A 22,296-nucleotide genomic window follows, 5' to 3' on the forward strand; every position below is an offset into this window, starting at 1 on the left:
CTGGTACTTGTGGTTCTCCAAGTACCAGCTTGCGGGGGAGGCTGGCTGGGACTTGTAGTACTACTGGAAAAAACTATCTTTTTATTATCACAAAAGGCTATCAGCCCCCCCATCCGCAGCCCATTGGATGGGGGGGGACAGCCTCTGGCTTCACCCCTGGCCCTTGGGTGGCTGGGGGGGGGGGGACCCCTTGATTGAAGGGGTCCCCACTCCCCCAGGGTACCCCGGCCAGGGGTGACTAGTTGGATATTTAATGCCACGGCCGCAGGGCACGGCATAAAAGTGACCCCCGGCTGTGGCATTATCTGTCCAGCTAGTGGAGCCCGATGCTGGTGTTAAAAATACGGGGGACCCCTACTCTTTTTGTCCCCCGTATTTTTGGCACCAGGCGCAGAGCCCGGTGCTGGTTTTAAAAATACGGGGGATCCCCTGTCAATTTTTTCCCCGCATTTTTAGAACCAGGACCAGCTCGAAGAGCCCGAGGCTGGTTATGCTTTGGAGGGGGGACCCCACGCCATTTTTTTTTATGATTTCACCGTTCCAGCATAAAAAAAAAAAATAATAATAATAATATTTAAAAAAATATATAAATAATATTTGTGCCTCCAAAAAAAAAAAAAAGTACCTAATCCCTTCTAATATAAATAGATCTGCTATTCCCCCCCAAAAAAACACAAAAAAAACATGTTTAAATTTTTTTTATTTGTTTTCACCCTCCAAAGTGTGGCGGATTGAAAATGACGAATTTGCTGTCTAAAAGCACTGCTGTCGAATTTCCAAACTTGAATTGAATATGCTTTGGTCGAATTGCAGCACTTGTATCATTGCAGAAAAGTCGAATTTGCAAAAAGTCGAATTTCAAAAAGTCGAATTTTGAAAGTCCGTTTTTTGGTCGGAAAGCATTGAATTGCATAGGCGATTTTTTTTTTTTTGGTCGAAAATGACCCGAAATTCGACAATTTCGGGAATTCGACCGCAATTGCATATACCCCATAAGCAGTTTAAGATGAGACAGTTCTCTTAAGCTTGGCACACACTATAATTTTACTGTGGGCTAATTGATCCCGCGGGGCTATTCATTTAGCCCTGAAGTGTGGCAGCTGGCAGCTATTATCTGCCATTTATTTTTGGGCCCTCAACAGGCTCTAAAAAAAATGCTGATAATTAGCTTGTTTTCATGATTCCAGCAGCGATAACACATAGGACCATGAACTTATCACGAATTCTATGGGGTCAATTCAGTTGTGTTGCGCGCGCCACCTACTGGCCGTTTAAAGGGATGGGTGTCTATCTGAGCTATTTAATTGTTTCTCCAATAGACGCTGATCAGCCGTGGCAGTCACATTTTTCTTTTCTTGCAGCCTCCGAAGGTACGAGAGAAAAAAATTGTTAATGTCCGTAGGTTTTGCATACACAGAACCCAAATCCGAACTTTGGGCGCCCATTGCAGCGCTTTAGATGGGTTTAGCAATTTTGCACGGCTAAACTCTGAGTTGTCTCAGCTGGTAATCGGTGTTTGATCGGAGCAAAAATTGATTAGTTCTGATAGACGCCATTGCTATAGACGCCAAGCAGGTGTTGCGGGACACAATAGAATCGGCCCCTAAGTGGTTTCACCCGGATTAGATAATTCTTCAGCCTCAAAAGGCACAAAATGAATTGCCCGGAAAAAAATATATCTCGAGAGTCACGTTTTTCGCAGCCGACAAATTATTGTGCCTAACTGAATTCCTCCCCCTATAAGATATATTGTACGATCTATTGTTCTGACACAGATCAGAACAATATATAGTACACCTAATATAGTGTGTACACCCAATTGCGCGTGGGTTCCGGTATGAATGGTCGACCATGTTATGGTCTACAGTCATTAGGTCGACCACTATTGGTCGACATTGACATGGACACATGGTCGACACATGAAAATGGTCGACACATGAAAATGGTCGTCGCATGAAAATGGTCGACGCATGAAAGGTCGACATGAGTTTTTTTTACTTTTTTTTCTTTTTTTTTGTGTCGTTTTTTGCGTAATGTGACTGGGAACCCCAATTAGTGCACCGCGTCCCCTCGCTTCGCTCGCCATGCTTCGGGCATGGTGCCTTCGCTTCGCTCGGCACAGATTACCGTTCCAATCGTAGTCCACGTGGATCGTAAAGTATGGAAAAGTTCCCCAAAAGGAAAAAAAGTTAAACTCATGTCGACCTTTTCATGTGTCTACCTTTCATGTGTCGGCCATTTTCATGTGTCCATGTCGACCAATAGTGGACGACCTAATGACTGTCGACCATAACATGGTCGACTATCTGAACGGATACCTTGCGCGTGCATGGGCGCTGTTCATCGCATCTTCCCATCTGATGTGCTGCACATTATATGGGAGGATCAATGAATAACTGCATGCTGTTACATGCATTCGGTAACTGCACATTGCCCCCTCGTACACCGGATAGTGCAGTACTTATAGCGCACGTAATGTATCATTGCATCGCACCATCAGCTGGGTCACACATCATGCAGTATGTATTCAACTTTAATCTTCTGGTGCATAGTGCAGAATGTATGTTTCCGAATTGCACCGTCCCACTGCAGCCCATCTAGCTCTCGTGTTAATGTATAGGTGTAAGAGTGAACACTGAGCTGCTGCGGTTGCTAGGAGATCACGTTAGTGTGAAATGTTATTAACGCATATGAAAAGCTGAGCATGAAAACCTGTGTCCTCTACGTCTAGAAATAGTTATTAGTTTTCCCAGAAAGTCTTTCTGGTGTATGCGTGGTATAAATGTGTTTTGGCTATAAAAATAGATACCCAGTTTGCTCTTATTTTCATAAAAGCTGTGTAAAGCTATTAAATGTATTAGTATCTCTGTCAGACAAGACTTTTAATAGACAATGAGATAATTCTAACATGTCCCTATATGTTAAAAGGGTCATATAGGCTGTTATACACTTTCAAATATAATGCTACATATTGAGATGCACATTGCCTTAGCAACAAGGTTTGGTTGTAATATAAGTTGCCAACATACGTGTGTAAAAGATAGTATTGTGAAAAAAAAATCTCCTGTTTATTGCAGATTCCAGGAAGGAGAAAGATCTACGTGGAGCTTTAAGGGCAGAAGTTGAAAGGTTACCAATACATTTAACTGTTTTATGGATGAGGAAACTGTATTGATCAAAGCAATTTATGCTAGCTGTGTTTTTCATGTTTGTTAGTAGGCTATTGTAATAATATTTTATTAAGTAATTCTTTTCCCAGGAATCAACATGGGCATTCTTCAACCTAGGGACTCTTGTCTTGGTGTCCTCCAGTAGCATCACTGGTATTCGGATGATAGCTATTCAATGGGGTATATGCAATTGCGGTCGAATTCCCGAAAATGTTGAAAAACTGGACATTTTAGCCAAAAAAAATAAATTGTCAATGCAATTCAGTACTTTCCGTTAAAAAAACGAACTTTCCAAATTCGACTTTTTGAAATTCGACATTTGTCAAATTCAACATTTCTGCAATGGTACAAATGCGGCAATTCGCCAAAAGTATATTCAATTGAAGTTTGGAAATTCGACAACAGTGCTTTTAAACAGTAAATTCGTCATTTTCAATCCGCCACACTTTGGTGGCGGAATCTAATAAAAAATTTTAAAAACATGTTTTTTTTTGGTGTTTTTTTTATTGGTAATAGCATATCTATTTATATTAGAAGGGATTAGGTACTTGGTTTGTCTATTTTGGAGGCACAAGTATTATTTATATATTTTTAAAAACATATATATATATATTTTTTTAATGGAATGGTAAAAATCAGAAAAAAAATTGCGTGGGGTCCCCCCTCCTAAGCATAACCAGCCTCGGGCTCTTTGAGCCGGTCCTGGTTGCAAAAATACGGGGGGGAAAATGACAGGGGATCCCCCGTATTTTAACAACCAGCACCGGGCTCTGCGCCTGGTCCTGGTGAAAAAAATACGGGGGACAAAAAGAATAGGGGTCCCCCGTATTTTTTGTACTAGCACCGGGCTCCACTAGCTGGACAGATAATGCCACAGCCGGGGGACACTTTTATACCGTTCCCTGCGGCTGTGGCATTAAATACCCAACTAGTCACCCCTGGCCGGGGTACCCTGGAGGAGTGGGGACCCCTTAAATCAAGGGGTCCCCCCCCCCAGCCACCCAAGGGCCAGGGGTGAAGCCCGAGGCTGTCGTCCCCCCCCCCCCCCCCCCCCCCCCCCCATCCAAGGGCTGCGGATGGGAGGCTGATAGCCTTGTTGAAAATGAAAGAAGATGGTTCCTCTGACGTCCTAGTGGATGCTGGGTACTCCGTAAGGACCATGGGGAATAGACGGGCTCCGCAGGAGACTGGGCACTTCTTTAAAGAAAAGATTAGGTACTACATCTGGTGTGCACTGGCTCCTCCCTCTATGCCCCTCCTCCAGACCTCAGTTAGAATCTGTGCCCGGCCAGAGCTGGATGCACTCTAGGGGCTCTCCTGAGCTTCCTAGAAAGAAAAGTATTTGTTAGGTTTTTTATTTTCAGTGAGATCTGCTGACAACAGACTCACTGCTACGTGGGACTTAGGGGAGAGAAGCAAACCTACCTGCTTGCAGCTAGCTTGTGCTTCTAGGCTACTGGACACCATTAGCTCCAGAGGAATCGAACACAGGGCCCGACCTCGATCGTCCGTTCCCGGAGCCGCGCCGCCGTCCCCCTTGCAGAGCCAGAAGACTGAAGAAACCGGAGGAAATCGGCGAGACTTCGGTCTTCAATAAGGTAGCGCACAGCACTGCAGCTGTGCGCCATTGCTCCCACAGCACGCCACACGCTCTGGTCACTGGTGGGTGCAGGGCGCTGGGGGGGGGGGGCGCCCTGGGCTGCAATTAATATACCTTTTGGCAATAAAAGGCACATAATACAGTGTTTAACACTGTATATGTGCAGAAACCCCCGCCATTAACGATGATATAAAAAGCGGGAGAAGCCCGCCGTTGAAGGGGCGGGGCTATCTCCCTCAGCACAGCCAGCGCCATTTTCTCTTCACAGCTCCGCTGGAAGGACGCTCCCCAGGCTCTCCCCTGCAGTATACACTACAGAAAGGGTAAAAAAGAGAGGGGGGGCACATAAATTTAGGCGCAAATTGTGATATAGCAGCTATAGGGGGAAATTCACTTTGTGTATAGTGTCTCTCCCTCTGTTATACAGCGCTCTGGTGTGTGCTGGCATACTCTCTCGCTGTCTCCCCAAAGGACTTTGTGGGGTCCTGTCCTCAGTCAGAGCATTCCCTGTGTGTGTGTGCGGTGTGTCGGTACAGCTGTGTCGACATGTTTGATGAGGACGCTTACGTGGAGGCGGAGCAGGTGCCGATAAGTGTGATGTCGCCCCCTGCGGGGCCGACACCTGAGTGGATGGATATGTGGAAGGTATTAACCGACAGTGTCCACTCCTTGCATAAAAGGTTCGATGACGCAGCTTTGGGACAGCCGGCATCTCAGCCCGCGCCTGCCCAGGCATCTCAGAGGCCGTCAGGGGCTCAAAAACACCCGCTACCTCAGATGGCAGACACAGATGTCGACACGGAGTCTGACTCCAGTGTCGACGAGGATGAGACAAATGTACAATCCACTAGGGCCATCCGACGCATGATTACGGCAATGAAAAATGTGTTGCACATTTCTGACATTAACCCGGTTACCACAAAAAAGGGTATTTATGTTTGGGGAGAAAAAGCGCCAGTGACTTTTCCCCCATCTGATGAGTTAAATGAATTGTGTGAAGAAGCGTGGGGTTCCCCAGATTAGAAACTAGTAATTTCTAAGCGGTTACTGATGGCGTACCCTTTCCCGCCAACGGATAGGTTACGCTGGGAGACATCCCCTAAGGTGGACAAGGCGCTCACGCTTATCAAAAAAGGTGGCACTGCCGTCTCAGGATACGGCCGCCTTAAAGGAACCTGCAAATAGAAAGCAGGAGGCTATCCTGAAGTCTGTGTATACACACTCAGGTACTATACTGAGACCTGCTATTGCTTCAGCATGGATGTGTAGTGCTGCAGCAGCGTGGTCTGATTCCCTGTCTGATAACATTGATTCCCTTGACAGGGACACTATATTGCTAACCATAGAGCATATTAAAGACGTAGTCTTATATATGAGAGATGCACAGAGGGACATTTGCCGGCTGGCATCTAGAATTAATGCAATGTCCATTTCTGCCAGGAGAGTATTATGGACTCGGCAGTGGACAGGTGATGCTGATTCTAAAAGGCACACGGAAATTTTGCCTTATAAGGGTGAGGAATTGTTTGGGGACGGTCTTTCGGACCTCTTATCCACAGCAACAGCTGGGAAGTCGACTTTTTTACCTCAGGCTCCCTCACAGCCTAAGAAAGCACCGTATTATCAAGTGCAGTACTTTCGGCCTCAGAAAGGCAAGCGGGTTAGAGGCGCGTCCTTTTCTGCCCAGAGGCAGGGGTAGAGGGAAAAAGCTGCACCATACATCCAGTTCCCAAGAACAAAAATCCTCCCCTGCTTCCACTATGTCCACCGCATGACGCTGGGGCTCCACATGTGGAGCCAGGTGCGGTGGGGGCCCGTCTCCGGAACTTCAGCGACCAGTGGGTTCGCTCACAGGTGGATCTCTGGGTTCTACAAGTGGTATCTCAGGGATACAAGCTGGAATTCGAGACGTCTCCCCCTCGCCGTTACCTCAAATCAGCCTTGCCAGCTACTCCCCAGGACAGGAAGGTAGTACTGGCGGCAATTCACAAGCTGTACCTCCAGCAGGTGATAATCAAAGTTCCCCTCCTTCAACAGGGACGGGGTTACTATTCCACAATGTTTGTGGTACCGAAACCAGACGGTTCGGTGAGACCCATTCTAAATTTGAAATCCTTGAACACTTATATAAGGAAGTTCAAGTTCAAAATGGAATCGCTCAGGGCGGTTATTGCAAGCCTGGAAGAGGAGGATTACATGGTATCACTGGACATCAAGGATGCTTACCTACATGTCCCCATTTACCCACCTCACCAGGTGTACCTCCGTTTTGTGGTACAGGACTGCCATTACCAATTCCAAACGTTGCCGTTTGGTCTGTCCACGGCACCGAGGGTATTTACCAAAGTAATGGCCGAAATGATGATACTCCTTCGAAAGAAGGGAGTTATAATTATCCCGTACTTGGACGATCTCCTTATAAAGGCGAGGTCCAGGGAGCAGTTGTTGGTCGGAGTAGCACTATCTCAGGAAGTGCTACAACAGCACGGCTGGATTCTGAATATCCCGAAGTCGCAGCTGGTTCCTACGACGCGTCTGCTGTTCCTGGGTATGATTCTGGACACAGAACAGAAGAAGGTGTTTCTCCCGGAGGAGAAGGCCAAGGAGTTGTCATCTCTGGTCAGAGACCTCCTAAAACCAAAACAGGTGTCGGTGCATCACTGCACGCGAGTCCTGGGAAAGATGGTAGCTTCTTACGAGGCAATTCCATTCGGCAGGTTCCATGCAAGGATCTTTCAGTGGGATCTGTTAGACAAGTGGTCCGGATCGCATCTTCAGATGCATCGGCTGATCACCCTGTCCCCGAGGGCCAGGGTGTCTCTGCTGTGGTGGCTGCAGTGTGCTCATCTACTCGAGGGCCACAAATTCGGCATACAGGACTGGGTCCTGGTGACCACGGATGCAAGCCTCCGAGGTTGGGGGGCAGTCACTCAGGGAAGAAACTTCCAAGGACAATGGTCGAGTCAGGAAGCTTCCCTACACATAAATATTCAGGAACTAAGGGCCATTTACAATGCCCTAAGTCAGGCAAAACCCCTGCTTCAAAACCAGCCGGTGCTGATTCAGTCAGACAACATCACGGCGGTCGCCCATGTAAACCGACAGGGCGGCACAAGAAGCAGGATGGCGATGGCAGAAGCCACAAGGATTCTCCGATGGGCGGAAAATCACGTGATAGCACTGTCAGCAGTGTTCATTCCGGGAGTGGACAACTGGGAAGCAGACTTCCTCAGCAGGCACGACCTCCACCCAGGAGAGTGGGGACTTCATCCAGAAGTCTTCCAGCTGATTGTAAATCGTTGGGAAAGGCCACAGGTGGACATGATGGCGTCCCGCCTCAACAAAAAGCTAAACAGATATTGCGCCAGGTCAAGGGACCCTCAGGCGATAGCTGTGGACGCTCTAGTGACACCGTGGGTGTACCAGTCGGTTTATGTGTTCCCTCCTCTTCCTCTCATACCAAAGGTACTGAGGATAATAAGAAAGAGAGGAGTAAGAACTATACTCATCGTTCCGGATTGGCCAAGAAGGACTTGGTACCCAGAACTACAAGAAATGATCTCAGAGGACCCATGGCCTCTGCCGCTCCGACAGGACCTGCTACAGAAGGGGCCCTGTCTGTTCCAAGACTTACCGCGGCTGCGTTTGACGGCATGTCGGTTGAACGCCGGATCCTGATGGAAAAGGGCATTCCGGTTGAAGTCATTCCTACGCTGATAAAAGCTATGAAGGATGTGACAGCAAAACATTATCACCGCACATGGCGAAAATATGTTGCTTGGTGTGAGGCTATGAAGGCCCCAACAGAAGAATTTCAGCTGGGTCGATTTCTGCACTTCCTACAGTCAGGTGTGACTATGGGCCTAAAATTGGGATCCATTAAAGTCCAGATTTCGGCCCTGTCTATTTTCTTTCAAAAAGAACTGGCTTCACTGCCTGAAGTTCAGACGTTTGTTAAAGGAGTGCTGCATATTCAGCCCCCTTTTGTGCCTCCAGTGGCACGTTGGGAACTCAACGTTGTGTTGGATTTCCTAAAATCACATTGGTTTGAGCCACTTCAGACCATGGAGTTGAAATATCTCACGTGGAAAGTGGTCATGCTTTTGGCCTTGGCTTCGGCTAGGCGTGTGTCAGAATTGGCGGCTTTGTCATGTAAGAGCCCCTATCTGATCTTCCATATGGACAGGGCAGAATTAAGGACTCGTCCCCAATTTCTCCCTAAGGTGGTATCAGCGTTTCATTTGAACCAACCTATTGTGGTGCCTGCGGCTACTCGGGACTTGGAGGCTTCCAAGCTGCTGGATGTAGTCCGGGCCCTGAAAATCTATGTTTCTAGGACGGCTAGAGTCAGAAAAACTGACTCGCTGTTTATCCTGCATGCACCCAACAAGCTGGGTGCTCCTGCTTCTAAGCAGACTATTGCTCGCTGGATCTGTTGCACGATTCAACTTGCACATTCTCACACTGTGGCTAGCTCCTCCCCTACTATCTCCCCTCCAAGCCAGTCTTAGTTTAGTGCCCGAGGTAGCTGGTTCACTTGGGTTTAGCTGAAGAATTTTTTCTTTTTTCTTTATTATTTTTCACACACTCACAGACTGGCAGCTCTGCCACTGCCAGTCTGCACCGCGGGAGCTGCCGGCGGGGTCCCATCGCAGCTGCGTGCGGCTCGGGATGGGCCCCGGCTGAGGGAGACACTGAGCTCTCCTGAGTTGGCCGGACACTGCTGCGTGCGGCGCGTGTCGGGGCCACTCCATCCAGCAGAAGATTCCGGCAGCATGGCAGCGGTGAGTATCAAAAATGGCCGGACACCGCTGCGTGCGGCGCGTGTCGGGGCCGCTGGGTCGAAACGCCTGACGGAAGGAAGCGGTGAGTACAATCTCCCCCCCTCCCCCTCCAGACTGATGTATGTTTCTCTAACGTCCTAAGTGGATGCTGGGGACTCCGTCAGGACCATGGGGAATAGCGGCTCCGCAGGAGACAGGGCACAAAAATAAAGCTTTAGGATTAGGTGGTGTGTACTGGCTCCTCCCCCTATGACCCTCCTCCAAGCCTCAGTTAGGTTTTTGTGCCCGTCCGAGCAGGGTGCAATCTAGGTGGCTCTCCTAAAGAGCTGCTTAGAAAAAGGTTTTTTATTTTCAGTGAGTCCTGCTGGCAACAGGCTCACTGCATCGAGGGACTTAGGGGAGAGAATTTCAACTCACTTGCGTGCAGGATGGATTGGATTCTTAGGCTACTGGACACCATTAGCTCCAGAGGGAGTCGGAACACAGGTCTCACCCTGGGGTTCGTCCCGGAGCCGCGCCGCCGACCCCCCTTACAGATGCTGAAGATTGAAGGTCCGGAAACAGGCGGCAGAAGGCTCTTCAGTCTTCATGAAGGTAGCGCACAGCACTGCAGCTGTGCGCCATTGTTGTCACACACTTCACACCAAGCGGTCACGGAGGGTGCAGGGCGCTGCTGGGGGCGCCCTGGGCAGCAATATTTAATACCTTTATGGCAAAAGAATACATCACATATAGCCATTGAGGCTATATGTATGTATTTAACCCATGCCAGATATCTAAAACTCCGGGAGAAAAGCCCGCCGAAATAGGGGGCGGGGCTTATTCTCCTCAGCACACAGCGCCATTTTCCTGCTCAGCTCCGCTGTGAGGAAGGCTCCCAGGACTCTCCCCTGCACTGCACTACAGAAACAGGGTAAAACAGAGAGGGGGGGCATTTTTTGGCGATATTTTGATATATTTAAGCTGCTATAAGGAACAACACTTATATAAGGTTGTTCCCATATATATTATAGCGCTTGGGTGTGTGCTGGCAAACTCTCCCTCTGTCTCCCCAAAGGGCTAGTGGGGTCCTGTCTTCGATAAGAGCATTCCCTGTGTGTCTGCTGTGTGTCGGTACGTGTGTGTCGACATGTATGAGGACGATGTTGGTGTGGAGGCAGAGCAATTGCCGATAATGGTGATGTCACCCCCCAGGGAGTCGACACCGGAATGGATGGCTTTGTTTATGGAATTACGTGATAATGTCAGCACATTACAAAAATCAGTTGACGACATGAGACGGCCGGCAAACCAGTTAGTACCTGCCCAGGCGTCTCAGACACCGTCAGGGGCTGTAAAGCGCCCTTTACCTCAGTCGGTCGACACAGACCCAGACACAGACACTGAATCTAGTGTCGACGGTGATGAAACAAACGTATTTTCAAGTAGGGCCACACGTTATATGATCACGGCAATGAAGGAGGCTTTGCATATCTCTGATACTGCAAGTACCACAAAAAGGGGTATTATGTGGGGGGTGAAAAAACTACCTGTAGTTTTTCCTGAATCAGAGGAATTAAATGATGTATGTGATGAAGCGTGGGTTAACCCAGATAGAAAAGTGCTAATTTCAAAAAAGTTATTAGCATTATACCCTTTCCCGCCAGAGGTTAGGGCGCGCTAGGAAACACCCCCTAGGGTGGATAAGGCGCTCACACGCTTATCAAAACAAGTGGCGTTACCGTCTCCTGATACGGCCGCCCTCAGGGATCCAGCTGATAGGAGACTGGAAACTACCCTAAAAAGTATATACACACATACTGGTGTTATACTGCGACCAGCCATCGCCTCAGCCTGGATGTGCAGTGCTGGGGTCGTCTGGTTGGATTCCCTGACTGAAAATATTGATACCCTGGATAGGGACAGTATTTTATTGACTATAGAGCAATTAAAGGATGCTTTCCTTTATATGCGAGATGCTCAGAGAGATATTTGCACTCTGGCATCGAGAGTAAATGCGATGTCCATATCTGCCAGAAGGAGTTTATGGACGCGACAGTGGTCAGGTGATGCGGATTCCAAACGACATATGGAAGTATTGCCGTATAAAGGGGAGGAATTATTTGGCGTCGGTCTATCGGATCTGGTGGCCACGGCAACTGCCGGAAAATCCACCTTTTTACCTCAGACCCCCTCCCAACAGAAAAAGACACCGTCTTTTCAGCCGCAGTCCTTTCGGTCCTATAAGAATAAGCGGACAAAAGGACAGTCATATCTGCCTCGGGGCAGAGGAAGGGGTAAGAGAGGGCAGCAAGCAGCCCCTGCCCAGGAACAGAAGCCCTCTCAGGGTTCTGCAAAGCCCTCAGCATGACGCTGGGGCCTTACAAGCGGACTCAGGAGCGGTGGGGGGTCGACTCAAGAATTTCAGCGCACAGTGGGCTTGCTCACAGGTGGACCCCTGGATCCTGCAGGTAGTATCTCAGGGTTACAGGTTGGAATTCGAGAAGTCTCCCCCTCGCAGGTTCCTAAAGTCTGCTTTGCCAACGTCTCCCTCAGACAGGGCGACGGTATTGGAAGCCATTCACAAGCTGTTTTCTCAGCAGGTGATAGTCAAGGTACCCCTCCTACAACAGGGAAAGGGGTATTACTCCACGCTATTTGTGGTACCGAAGCCGGACGGCTCGGTAAGACCTATTCTAAATCTGAAATCTTTGAACCTGTACATACAAAAATTCAAGTTCAAGATGGAGTCACTCAGAGCAGTGATAGCGAATCTGGAAGAAGGGGACTTTATGGTGTCCCTGGACATAAAGGATGCTTACCTGCATGTCCCAATTTGCCCTTCACATCAAGGGTACTGAAAGGGTTAAAGCTCGTCTCTGCTTCACATGTCATAGAATTGTTTGTGTTACAGAACTGTTTGTTCCAGCACATTTTTTGCTACTGTCTTTGTCTGTTATCTTTTTATACCGTGTGAATAACTTTTCTATTTGAGTACAAATTTGCCCATATATGTATATCCTTCCGCTGCGGCAGTTTCTAGCCAATCATGTTATGTTGACCCCCTTTTGTGTTCTGTCCAATTAGTTATTGACTTGGGACATACACGCCCTAAATCCTTTCTTTTATATACTTTTGTTAAACAAACAATAAACAGTGTGAATCTTTACTGCTTGTGTTTTGCATGTTACTTGTAGCAAAAGGTTTACACTCACGGACGTCTAAGAGACTATCACATCGAGGGTTAAAGGATAGAGGAAGAATCCTTACAAGTGGGGGCTCTTGCCGGAATTCAGTTGATCGTCCCCGGACGGTAAGATAGAGAATTTATTGTCTGTCTTTGCCATACGGGATTGCGGTCATACACTGAAGCTGAATCCGTGTCAGTGTTCTGGGAACACGTGACCAAACATCTTTAATGTCTGGGACTTAAAGATACGTCTGAGAAGTGACCAGGGGTCCAAGCGCAATTCTCCAAAGACGTTAGTATCTGGGATACTTAAAATAGACCTGGGAGTCTATACATAACGTAGATTTTACCTCGATTTGATTGTCTACTTATTATGTTATGGCCATAACAGATATTAGAGTATAAGTTTCATGTATTCAGCTTGACGGGTGGTAAGTGCACGTCTGTTGAATACCCTTATAACTTTCTTGCTTCCTATCACAATACGCTGCATTTCCAAGTCCCTGTACGAGTGGTGAGTAAACGTACAGATTATTACTATCAATTGTTTTGTTAAAATACTATGCAGATGATATTGTGATATTGTCAATAACTAATTAACTGGTTAGCTGATGCATGCATAGAAAGTTGTTGGAAATTGTGTTTTTACTATGGGCTCTGGTCAGAGTAAGAAAACTGTATACCCACCTCCCCTAGCCGGGGAGACATGTAAAGAATACGTGGCCCGTAATTCTACCTCTGATTATTATTTGATTGATCCCTGGGTGGATAATTTAGCAGGGTGGACAGAGAAAGCAGGACAGGACCCATTTCCACGGGAAGGCAGTAATTACCCTTTCTATATGGATATGGTTAAAGGTCTTTGTTTAGGGGATAGGGAAGCCTGGCCGTGGTATGATCATGATCCACAATGGGATATGACATATATGCGGGCCGGGGGTGAGCAGTGGCTGACCATAGCGCCCTATTGGTATGATAAATCCATCAATAAGAAACAAAGGAGGATTAAAAATATCAGTTCCCAACAGCACAGAAGGGAGGAAGTGAGAACCTGTAAATCTTTGAAAACCCTCTCGCCTCCCCCTTACATTCCAGTATATCCTGCTCTTAAAGACACAGATCTCTTAGCAGCAGTAACCCTTTCACAGCAGATGGGATCGCCTCCAACTCCACTGCTAGAAAATGCGTCCACTAGCTCTATCCCTAACGCACCAGTAACCCAGAGTTTAGATAATAGTGTAATAACCTCCCAGCCCACATCCCTTAAACAATCAGCCACCCGCCGCACAGCCGATTCCACTATCGCTGCCGAGGGCTCCTTCTCCCCCCATGTCACTCGAGGAGGAACTGAATTCTCTGACGGCGGTGAAGCTTCTTCCACCACCGTTGCCCTCCACTTACCCTTTATGACAGTGGGAGACCAAATGTTAATTAAACCCATTGAAATAGAAGATTTAGACAGGATAGTAAAACACTGTCCCAAGCCCACCATTACCCCCGATGGCTGTATATCTTATTTGCGCAAAGCTTGCAAAGGACGCAGCTATACACAAGAAGACATGAGGCTGATTATAGATGGTGTAATCGACCACTATAATGGATGGGATTGGACAAAGGTCCCTACCATCCACACACCCGCTGCACAAAATAGTGCCGCTGCTTACCCCCTCAACACACTGACAGGTATCGAGGATATGTGGAAGGAAATTGATACACATATGAAGGAAGTCTTTAAAACCCGTGCTTCTTTGCCTGTCGCTGTAGCTTGTAAACAGAAGCCCTCAGAGTCTGTTACTGAGTTTTGGAAAAGGTTTAAGGACTGCTGGACAGATGACGCTGGCTTACCTTTGCTTAACTCAGAAAGCTTACTCATTTCCACCTTCATTAACAACCTTCTACCTTCTGTCATAGTTTCTGTTAAGCAAAGCGTCTCTTCCTGGACTTCTGATAGTACGAAAGATTTTGAAAAACATCTATATGAGAAAGAGGCTGCAGGGTGTTTTGATGTAAAGAAACCTGCACCCACTCATAACTATCAGAACTCCAGACGCTTTGACAGACAGAACCAACCCCGCAGTCAGGGAAGATTCCAAAGACCCCAACATAAATCACCTACAGGAGACATGGCCGGCAAACGGCACACCTCCTGTTACAACTGTGGCCAGGATGGTCACTGGGCAAGAGATTGCCCCCAGCCCCCTCAGACACCTCGACAGCCTGCTCTGAATCCTGCCCCCCAACAACACCCCCGCCCACGCCATGACAACCCTCTCTCTGATCATGTACGTTTCAGAGTTGACTGGCAAGACCCCGCGCACTGACGGGGCCCGGAGGAGGGTATCCCAGCCTTTATTCAACTCACCCGTCATTGGAAAGATTCACCTCTGCTGCCACTTATTATAAATGGAAGTAAAATTCCCTTTTTAGTGGACAGCGGTGCAACAACCAGTGTTTTGTGTTCTGACCTATATGATGGTGATTTGGAAAAGACTGCTCCTTCAATGGGAATCAATGGGATACCCACCGATGCCTACCTAACCAAGGCCCTCTCTGTCTCCACAACAAAGGGGTTGCGCATGGGCAAACATAGGTTCACAGTCATACCTGAGTGCCCCATTAACCTACTAGGTAGGGACCTGCTTAGCAAACTTTCCATCTCTATCCTGCCCTCACCTACTGGTACTGGGTTGGATATGTAATCCCCTCATTTTCCAATTTGGGAAATGACTACCAACATGCCTGACCTCGCCCAAGTAAACCCCGCTCTTTGGTCAGAAGGTCCATATGACACTGGCCTAATCTCATGCACACCATATAAGGCCAATCTCAAACCCGACTCACACCCTGTTTATCAAAAACAGTATCCCCTCTCACCAGAAAAGATAGAAGGTCTCTGCCCCATGATACAGCAATTCTTACAACAGGGTATTCTCAGACATATTGTATCACCATACTGTACTCCTGTGAACCCTGTTGCCAAGGCTGATGGCAGCATAAGATTTGTACAGGATCTCAGAGCGATCAATCAGCTAATTGTCCCAATTGCACCAATTGTCCCAGACGTAAACTCACTCATTTCTGCAATCCCTGCAGATGCTGCGTTCTTCTCTGTAATTGATTTGAAGAATGCCTTTTTCAGCATACCTGTAGATTCACAGACACAATTACTTTTTGCCTTTTCTTTTGAGGGTAAACAACTTACCTGGTGCAGATTACCCATGGGCTATATTGACTCACCCGTTGTCTATAGCATTGTACTCCAGGCCACATTGAGGCCCTGGCAACCTCACCATGGTTCAGTCCTGCTACAGTATGCAGATGATCTGCTGCTCTGTAGTCAAACTGAGGAGGCCTGCCGAGAGGATGGTGTTTCATTACTAAACTGGCTTTGTGAATGTGGACACAAGGTGTCCAAAACAAAAATGCAATGGTGTAAAAAGCATGTTGATTACTTAGGTTTTGTGCTCACTCAGGGAGAGAGGAAAATCAGTCCACAACGCATACAGTCTGTATTGGGCCTGGTCACCCCAACTACCCAGAAGGAACTACTGTCCTTCCTGGGTATGGTAAATTACTGCAGACAGTGGATATCTGATTGCTCCTATTATGATAACATTTTGAGACAAGCCACACTGAAGGACAAACCTAAAACTGTACAATGGTCACAAGAAATGTTAACTGCATATGAAAGTTTAAAATGTATGTTGATGAAAAGTCCGGCACTTGGCCTCCCCAATTATGTACTACCTTTCCATCTATATGCAAGGGACAATTGTAAAACCATGGCGGGGGTGCTCACACAGTTTCATGGAGGGAAGTTGCGCCCCGTGGCATTTTTTTCCAAAGTCATGCCAGTGTCTGTGCAAGGTATGCCTGCCTGCCTCAGGGCTTTGGCAGCCTGTGCAATGGTTGCAGAAATGGCCACTACCCTCACTTTAGGCCACACCACAGTACTCCACACCACACATGATGTCCTGGCAATACTTAAAGGCTTACACACACAGCACATGTCTGCTCAACGCCTTAGTGGATATGAAGTACTCCTTTTGAGTAACCCTACCCTTACCATCAAGTACACTGCTAGTTCTTCTGGCCCAGCACCCATTCTCAATGCCCTTTTAGGCTTGAAAGGTCCCGAGGATGAACCACCCGACCTACATGACTGTGCTGCTTCCATTGAAGCTGAAACTTCTCCCAGACTTGACATGTCTCCTGTTCCCATACCAGGCGCAGACATAGTTTTTGTTGACGGCTCCTGTAGTAGGCCCAATGACAATACATACCAAGCTGGCTATGCCATTGTCACCCTCCCTGACACTGTGTTGGAAGCCCTACCAATACCTTATCAGTCCGCGCAAGCTGCAGAACTCATTGCACTCACTAGAGCATGTCAGCTCTACCAGAACAAGCCTGTTACCATCTACACTGACTCCAGATACGCCCACGGCGTTGTTCATGACCATGGGGTCATTTGGCAACGCCGTGGCTTTCTCGGGGCAGATGGTAAGGGTATCTCGCATGCGCAGCTCATCTCTGATCTGTTACATGCCATTACCCTCCCTTCTGACATTGCCATTATCCACTGCAAGGCACATACTGGCGGCAAGGATAATATCTCCCTTGGCAACGCCCTTGCAGACACTACTGCTAAACAAGCGGCCCTACAGCCTACTGCCCATTCTCACATGGCAGTCATGGCCCCTCCCTCCCTTGACAACGTCCATCTGCTCACTCAACTTCAAGCTGCTGCGACTAATACTGATCTCTCCGATTGGACTTACCCAATTCTGCAGAAAAATCCTAAATCAGGATTAATCTGCAAAGAGGGGAAACCCTGTATACCCCAGTCCAGTGCCCCTTTGCTCATTGCCCATTACCATGGTGTTGGTCACCATAGTAAAGCCACAACACTCCTCCTACTAACCAAGGATTTTTATGTTACTGAGGCCAAAACACTTGTGGACCAATATGTTAGCAGATGCATCACCTGCCTCAGGAACAACCCTAACAACCCTAATAAAGCGAAACACCAGCATCTTGAATACCCCACTACCCCTTTTACACACTTACAAATTTATTTTACCCATATCCCTGGCATAGGCAAACAAGAATATGCCCTGGTCATTGTAGATATGTTCTCTCGCTGGCCAGAAGTATTCCCAACTAAGTCAGAGGATGCTAAGACAGTAGCTAGAATCCTAACACAGGAAATCATCCCGAGATGGGGATGCCCATTGCAGATAAATAGCGACAAAGGCACAGCCTTTACAGCCAAAGTCACACAGGCCCTAGTGAAGGCCTTGCAAATAGAATGGAAGTTTCACATCCCGTACCACCCGCAGAGTTCAGGGGTCGTAGAAAGAATGAATAGGACCCTCAAAGACAAACTAAGGAAGGCCACAGGAGGTACCTTCCACAAATGGAAGCAAGTCCTCCCTATCATCCTAGCAGAAATTAGGATGACCCCACAGAAAACCCTAGGGTACTCCCCTTTTGAGATATTGATGGGTAGGCCTTTTCCCACCCCATGGGCAAAAAAACCGTTGATAATACAGGAAGGAGATCTAGAACTTATAAGGGAAGAGTATGTCAGGGCCCTCATAACCAAACTTGATGAGATTGAACATGATGTTGTTTGTAAAAATCCTTTGAACCCACAGGAACCAACACATCCTTTCAAAGTTGGAGACAGAGTCGTGGTAAAAGTACTCCCAAAGAACAAGACTCCGGGAGACTTCACCTATGGTCCAGAGACAGAAGTCGTTGCTGTAACCCGAACCGCAGTCCTGACAGAAGAGAGTCCCACCTGGATCCATGCTTCCCGAGTAAAGAAAATTCCTAGACCAGACCTAGAGGAGGAAACAGGTGATTCCAGTGAGGTACGAACAGGGGCGGACAGCCCTGACCTCCCACCTAGCGAAGACAGAAGACCAGAGGAGGATGAAGAAAATGCCCCCTATCTTTACCCTGGGGACTACCTTGATAGCCCTACTGGCCCACATCCACCTCACAACATGTGAAGTTGACATTACACACACCGACGGGGTTCCCACCTTGTGGTATAATTCCTCCAACACACACGTAGCCACCTATGTCCTAGACTATTTTATGTTCCCCAAGCTTGCTGACAACAAACATTTCATACAGCAAAGAAGGAAAGCAGGGATGTCCGAAACAGTTTATATTTGTGTTACTGATTCCTGGTGGGGATATAACTGTGATTCCTGGGGATCCGTGGGGTGGAACACGGGACTTGATTGGGGGTACAGACCATCAGACGCCTTAAACAGATGGAGTCAACCTGATGGAGTACCCCTACTCAAGAGACTGTCTATCTTTAAGATGGATGAAGGCCCGAATGCATACAGGTTTAGACTAAACATCCAACACCCTAGCAGAGCAGATAATGGTACCTATGTAGTTGGGATATGGTGGAAAACAGGGTACTTTAGCGCAAGACAGATCTTTTATTTATGGGATATGTTTAAACATCCAGCATACCAGTCCAGAGTTTCTCCCCAAGGTAAACCTTTAAGGCCTCATATTGCTACCTTTAAGGATATGGTAGCCATTAATAACCCCACTTTTGAAGACGTCCTAGCCATTGAAACCGGTTTCTCTGACATTAATTTCTGGCTAGAATGGATGAAGTATAATGCTGCAAAACATAATATGAGTAATTGTTACGTATGTGGCAAATCTAGGCCCCACTTAGGTACAGTACCTTTAAACATTCCTTTAGATCAAGAAGGATGCTTCTTTAGCCTATACAATGATACTAAAAATAATGATAGTCAGTGTGAAATGTGGAAGAAGGAATATCCTATATTAAAAAATCCTAATCCCGGAAGTACCATAACCATATACCCCGGGAATTATACCTGTTATGTATCCAACACCACCAATGGAAGGGATTTAAAACCTTTCCCACCAGGGTATTGCGCAGAAAGAAGGACAACTGTCCTAGTTAATCAAACTAGATCATTAGGCGACATCTACTATATATGCGGGGATATGAAACTTAGGATCAAATTGGATACGCCCTGGCATGGTGAGTGTGCCCTGGCCAAAGTCATAATGCCACTTCTAATGATCACCGAAGACCACCCCACTCCTTCCTCTAATTCCCCTATCCTTCGGAAGAAAAGGACACTCCCAGGAGGTAGTTTTGACCCCCATGTATACATTGATGCTATAGGGGTCCCAAGAGGGGTTCCAAATAAGTTCAAAGCTAGAGACGAGGTAGCTGCAGGATTTGAATCTTTATTCCCTATAGTGACTGTAAACAAAAATGTAGCGTGGATTAACTATATATATTATAACCAACAAAGATTTGTTAATGATACCAAAGAGGCCCTTCTGGGAATATCTGAGCAACTAGAAGCTACTTCCCATATGACCTTCCAAAATAGGATGGCTCTGGATATGATGCTAGCAGAAAAAGGTGGTACATGCGTTTACATCAACAAAGCCGAAGGATGTTGTACCTATATCCCTGATAACACAGGTCCTAACGGTAAAGTAACATTAGCCATACAGAAACTAGAGTCATTATTAAAAGAACTCAAAAGGAACTCAGGTGTTGATAATCCATGGAGCCAATACTTTGGATGGGTTGAAAACTGGAAACAAGCCCTTATACAAATAGGTATATTTATACTTATTACCCTTATTCTTGTTACCACTATTGTTTACTGTATTATCCCGTGCTGTAAGAAGCTCACCTCCAAGGGTATCGATAATGCCATAATGTACAATGGTGCCCTGTCCCATACTACTGAAACTGAGGTACCTGGCCCTGAGTCATATGCCCAGTATCTAGTCCACTGGCGTGCAGAAAGACGTAAGCTTTGCAAGAATCATATAGTATAACAATAATGATTCTAAGAGGGGAATGAAAGGGTTAAAGCTCGTCTCTGCTTCACATGTCATAGAATTGTTTGTGTTACAGAACTGTTTGTTCCAGCACATTTTTTGCTACTGTCTTTGTCTGTTATCTTTTTATACCGTGTGAATAACTTTTCTATTTGAGTACAAATTTGCCCATATATGTATATCCTTCCGCTGCGGCAGTTTCTAGCCAATCATGTTATGTTGACCCCCTTTTGTGTTCTGTCCAATTAGTTATTGACTTGGGACATACACGCCCTAAATCCTTTCTTTTATATACTTTTGTTAAACAAACAATAAACAGTGTGAATCTTTACTGCTTGTGTTTTGCATGTTACTTGTAGCAAAAGGTTTACACTCACGGACGTCTAAGAGACTATCACATCGAGGGTTAAAGGATAGAGGAAGAATCCTTACAGGTACCTCAGGTTCGTGGTGCAAAACTGTCATTATCAGTTTCAGACGCTGCCGTTTGGATTGTCCACGGCACCTCGGGTCTTTACCAAGGTAATGGCCGAAATGATGATTCTTCTGCGAAGAAGAGGCGTATTAATTATCCCTTACTTGGACGATCTCCTGATAAGGGCAAGGTCCAGAGAACAGCTGGAGGACGGAGTAGCACTAACCCGACTAGTGCTGCAACAACACGGGTGGATTCTGAATTTTCCAAAATCTCAGTTGACCCCGACGACACGTCTGCTGTTCCTGGGAATGATTCTGGACACTGTTCAGAAAAAGGTGTTTCTTCCGGAGGAGAAAGCCAGGGAGTTATCCGAACTTGTCAGGAACCTCCTAAAACCAGGGAAAGTGTCTGTGCATCAATGCACAAGAGTCCTGGGAAAGATGGTGGCTTCTTACGAAGCGATTCCATTCGGCAGATTCCACGCACGAACTTTTCAGTGGGATCTGCTGGACAAATGGTCCGGATCACATCTGCAGATGCATCAGCGGATAACCTTATCGCCACGGACAAGGGTGTCTCTTCTGTGGTGGTTGCAGAGTGCTCATCTGTTAGAGGGCCGCAGATTCGGCATACAGGACTGGGTCCTGGTGACCACGGATGCCAGTCTGAGAGGCTGGGGAGCGGTCACACAGGGAAGAAACTTCCAGGGAGTATGGTCAAGCCTGGAGATGTCTCTTCACATAAATATACTGGAGCTAAGAGCGATTTACAATGCTGTAAGTCTGGCAAAACCCCTGCTTCAGGGTCAGCCGGTGTTGATCCAGTCGGACAACATCACGGCAGTCGCCCACGTAAACAGACAGGGCGGCACAAGAAGCAGGACAGCAATGGCAGAAGCTGCAAGGATTCTTCGCTGGGCGGAAGATCATGTGATAGCACTGTCAGCAGTATTCATTCCGGGAGTGGACAACTGGGAAGCAGACTTCCTCAGCAGACACGATCTACACCCGGGAGAGTGGGGACTTCATCCAGAAGTCTTCCACATGATTGTGAACCGTTGGGAAAAACCAATGGTGGATATGATGGCGTCCCGCCTCAACAAAAAACTGGACAGGTATTGCGCCAGGTCAAGAGACCCTCAGGCAATAGCTGTGGACGCTCTGGTAACACCGTGGGTGTTCCAGTCAGTGTATGTGTTCCCTCCTCTGCCTCTCATACCAAAAGTACTGAGAATTATACGGCAAAAGGGAGTAAGAACGATACTAGTGGCTCCGGATTGG

The 22,296-nt window shown here is 47.1% G+C and overlaps 1 protein-coding gene across 4 annotated transcripts in view; it reads left to right on the top strand.

Moving 5' to 3' along the window:
• KTI12 (KTI12 chromatin associated homolog) overlaps positions 1–22,296 on the top strand; it is a 143,914-nt gene that overhangs the window by 53,679 nt on the left and 67,939 nt on the right. For all 4 annotated transcript variants that reach the window (XM_063926577.1, XM_063926580.1, XM_063926576.1 and 1 more), the window contains exon 3: positions 3,078–3,129. In XM_063926577.1, coding sequence (XP_063782647.1) covers positions 3,078–3,129 — 52 coding nt within the window. The remainder of the gene's footprint in view (positions 1–3,077; positions 3,130–22,296) is intronic.

The sequence above is a fragment of the Pseudophryne corroboree genome, chromosome 6 (genome assembly GCF_028390025.1).
Source record: "Pseudophryne corroboree isolate aPseCor3 chromosome 6, aPseCor3.hap2, whole genome shotgun sequence".
NCBI classification, from domain to species: Eukaryota; Metazoa; Chordata; class Amphibia; order Anura; family Myobatrachidae; genus Pseudophryne; species Pseudophryne corroboree.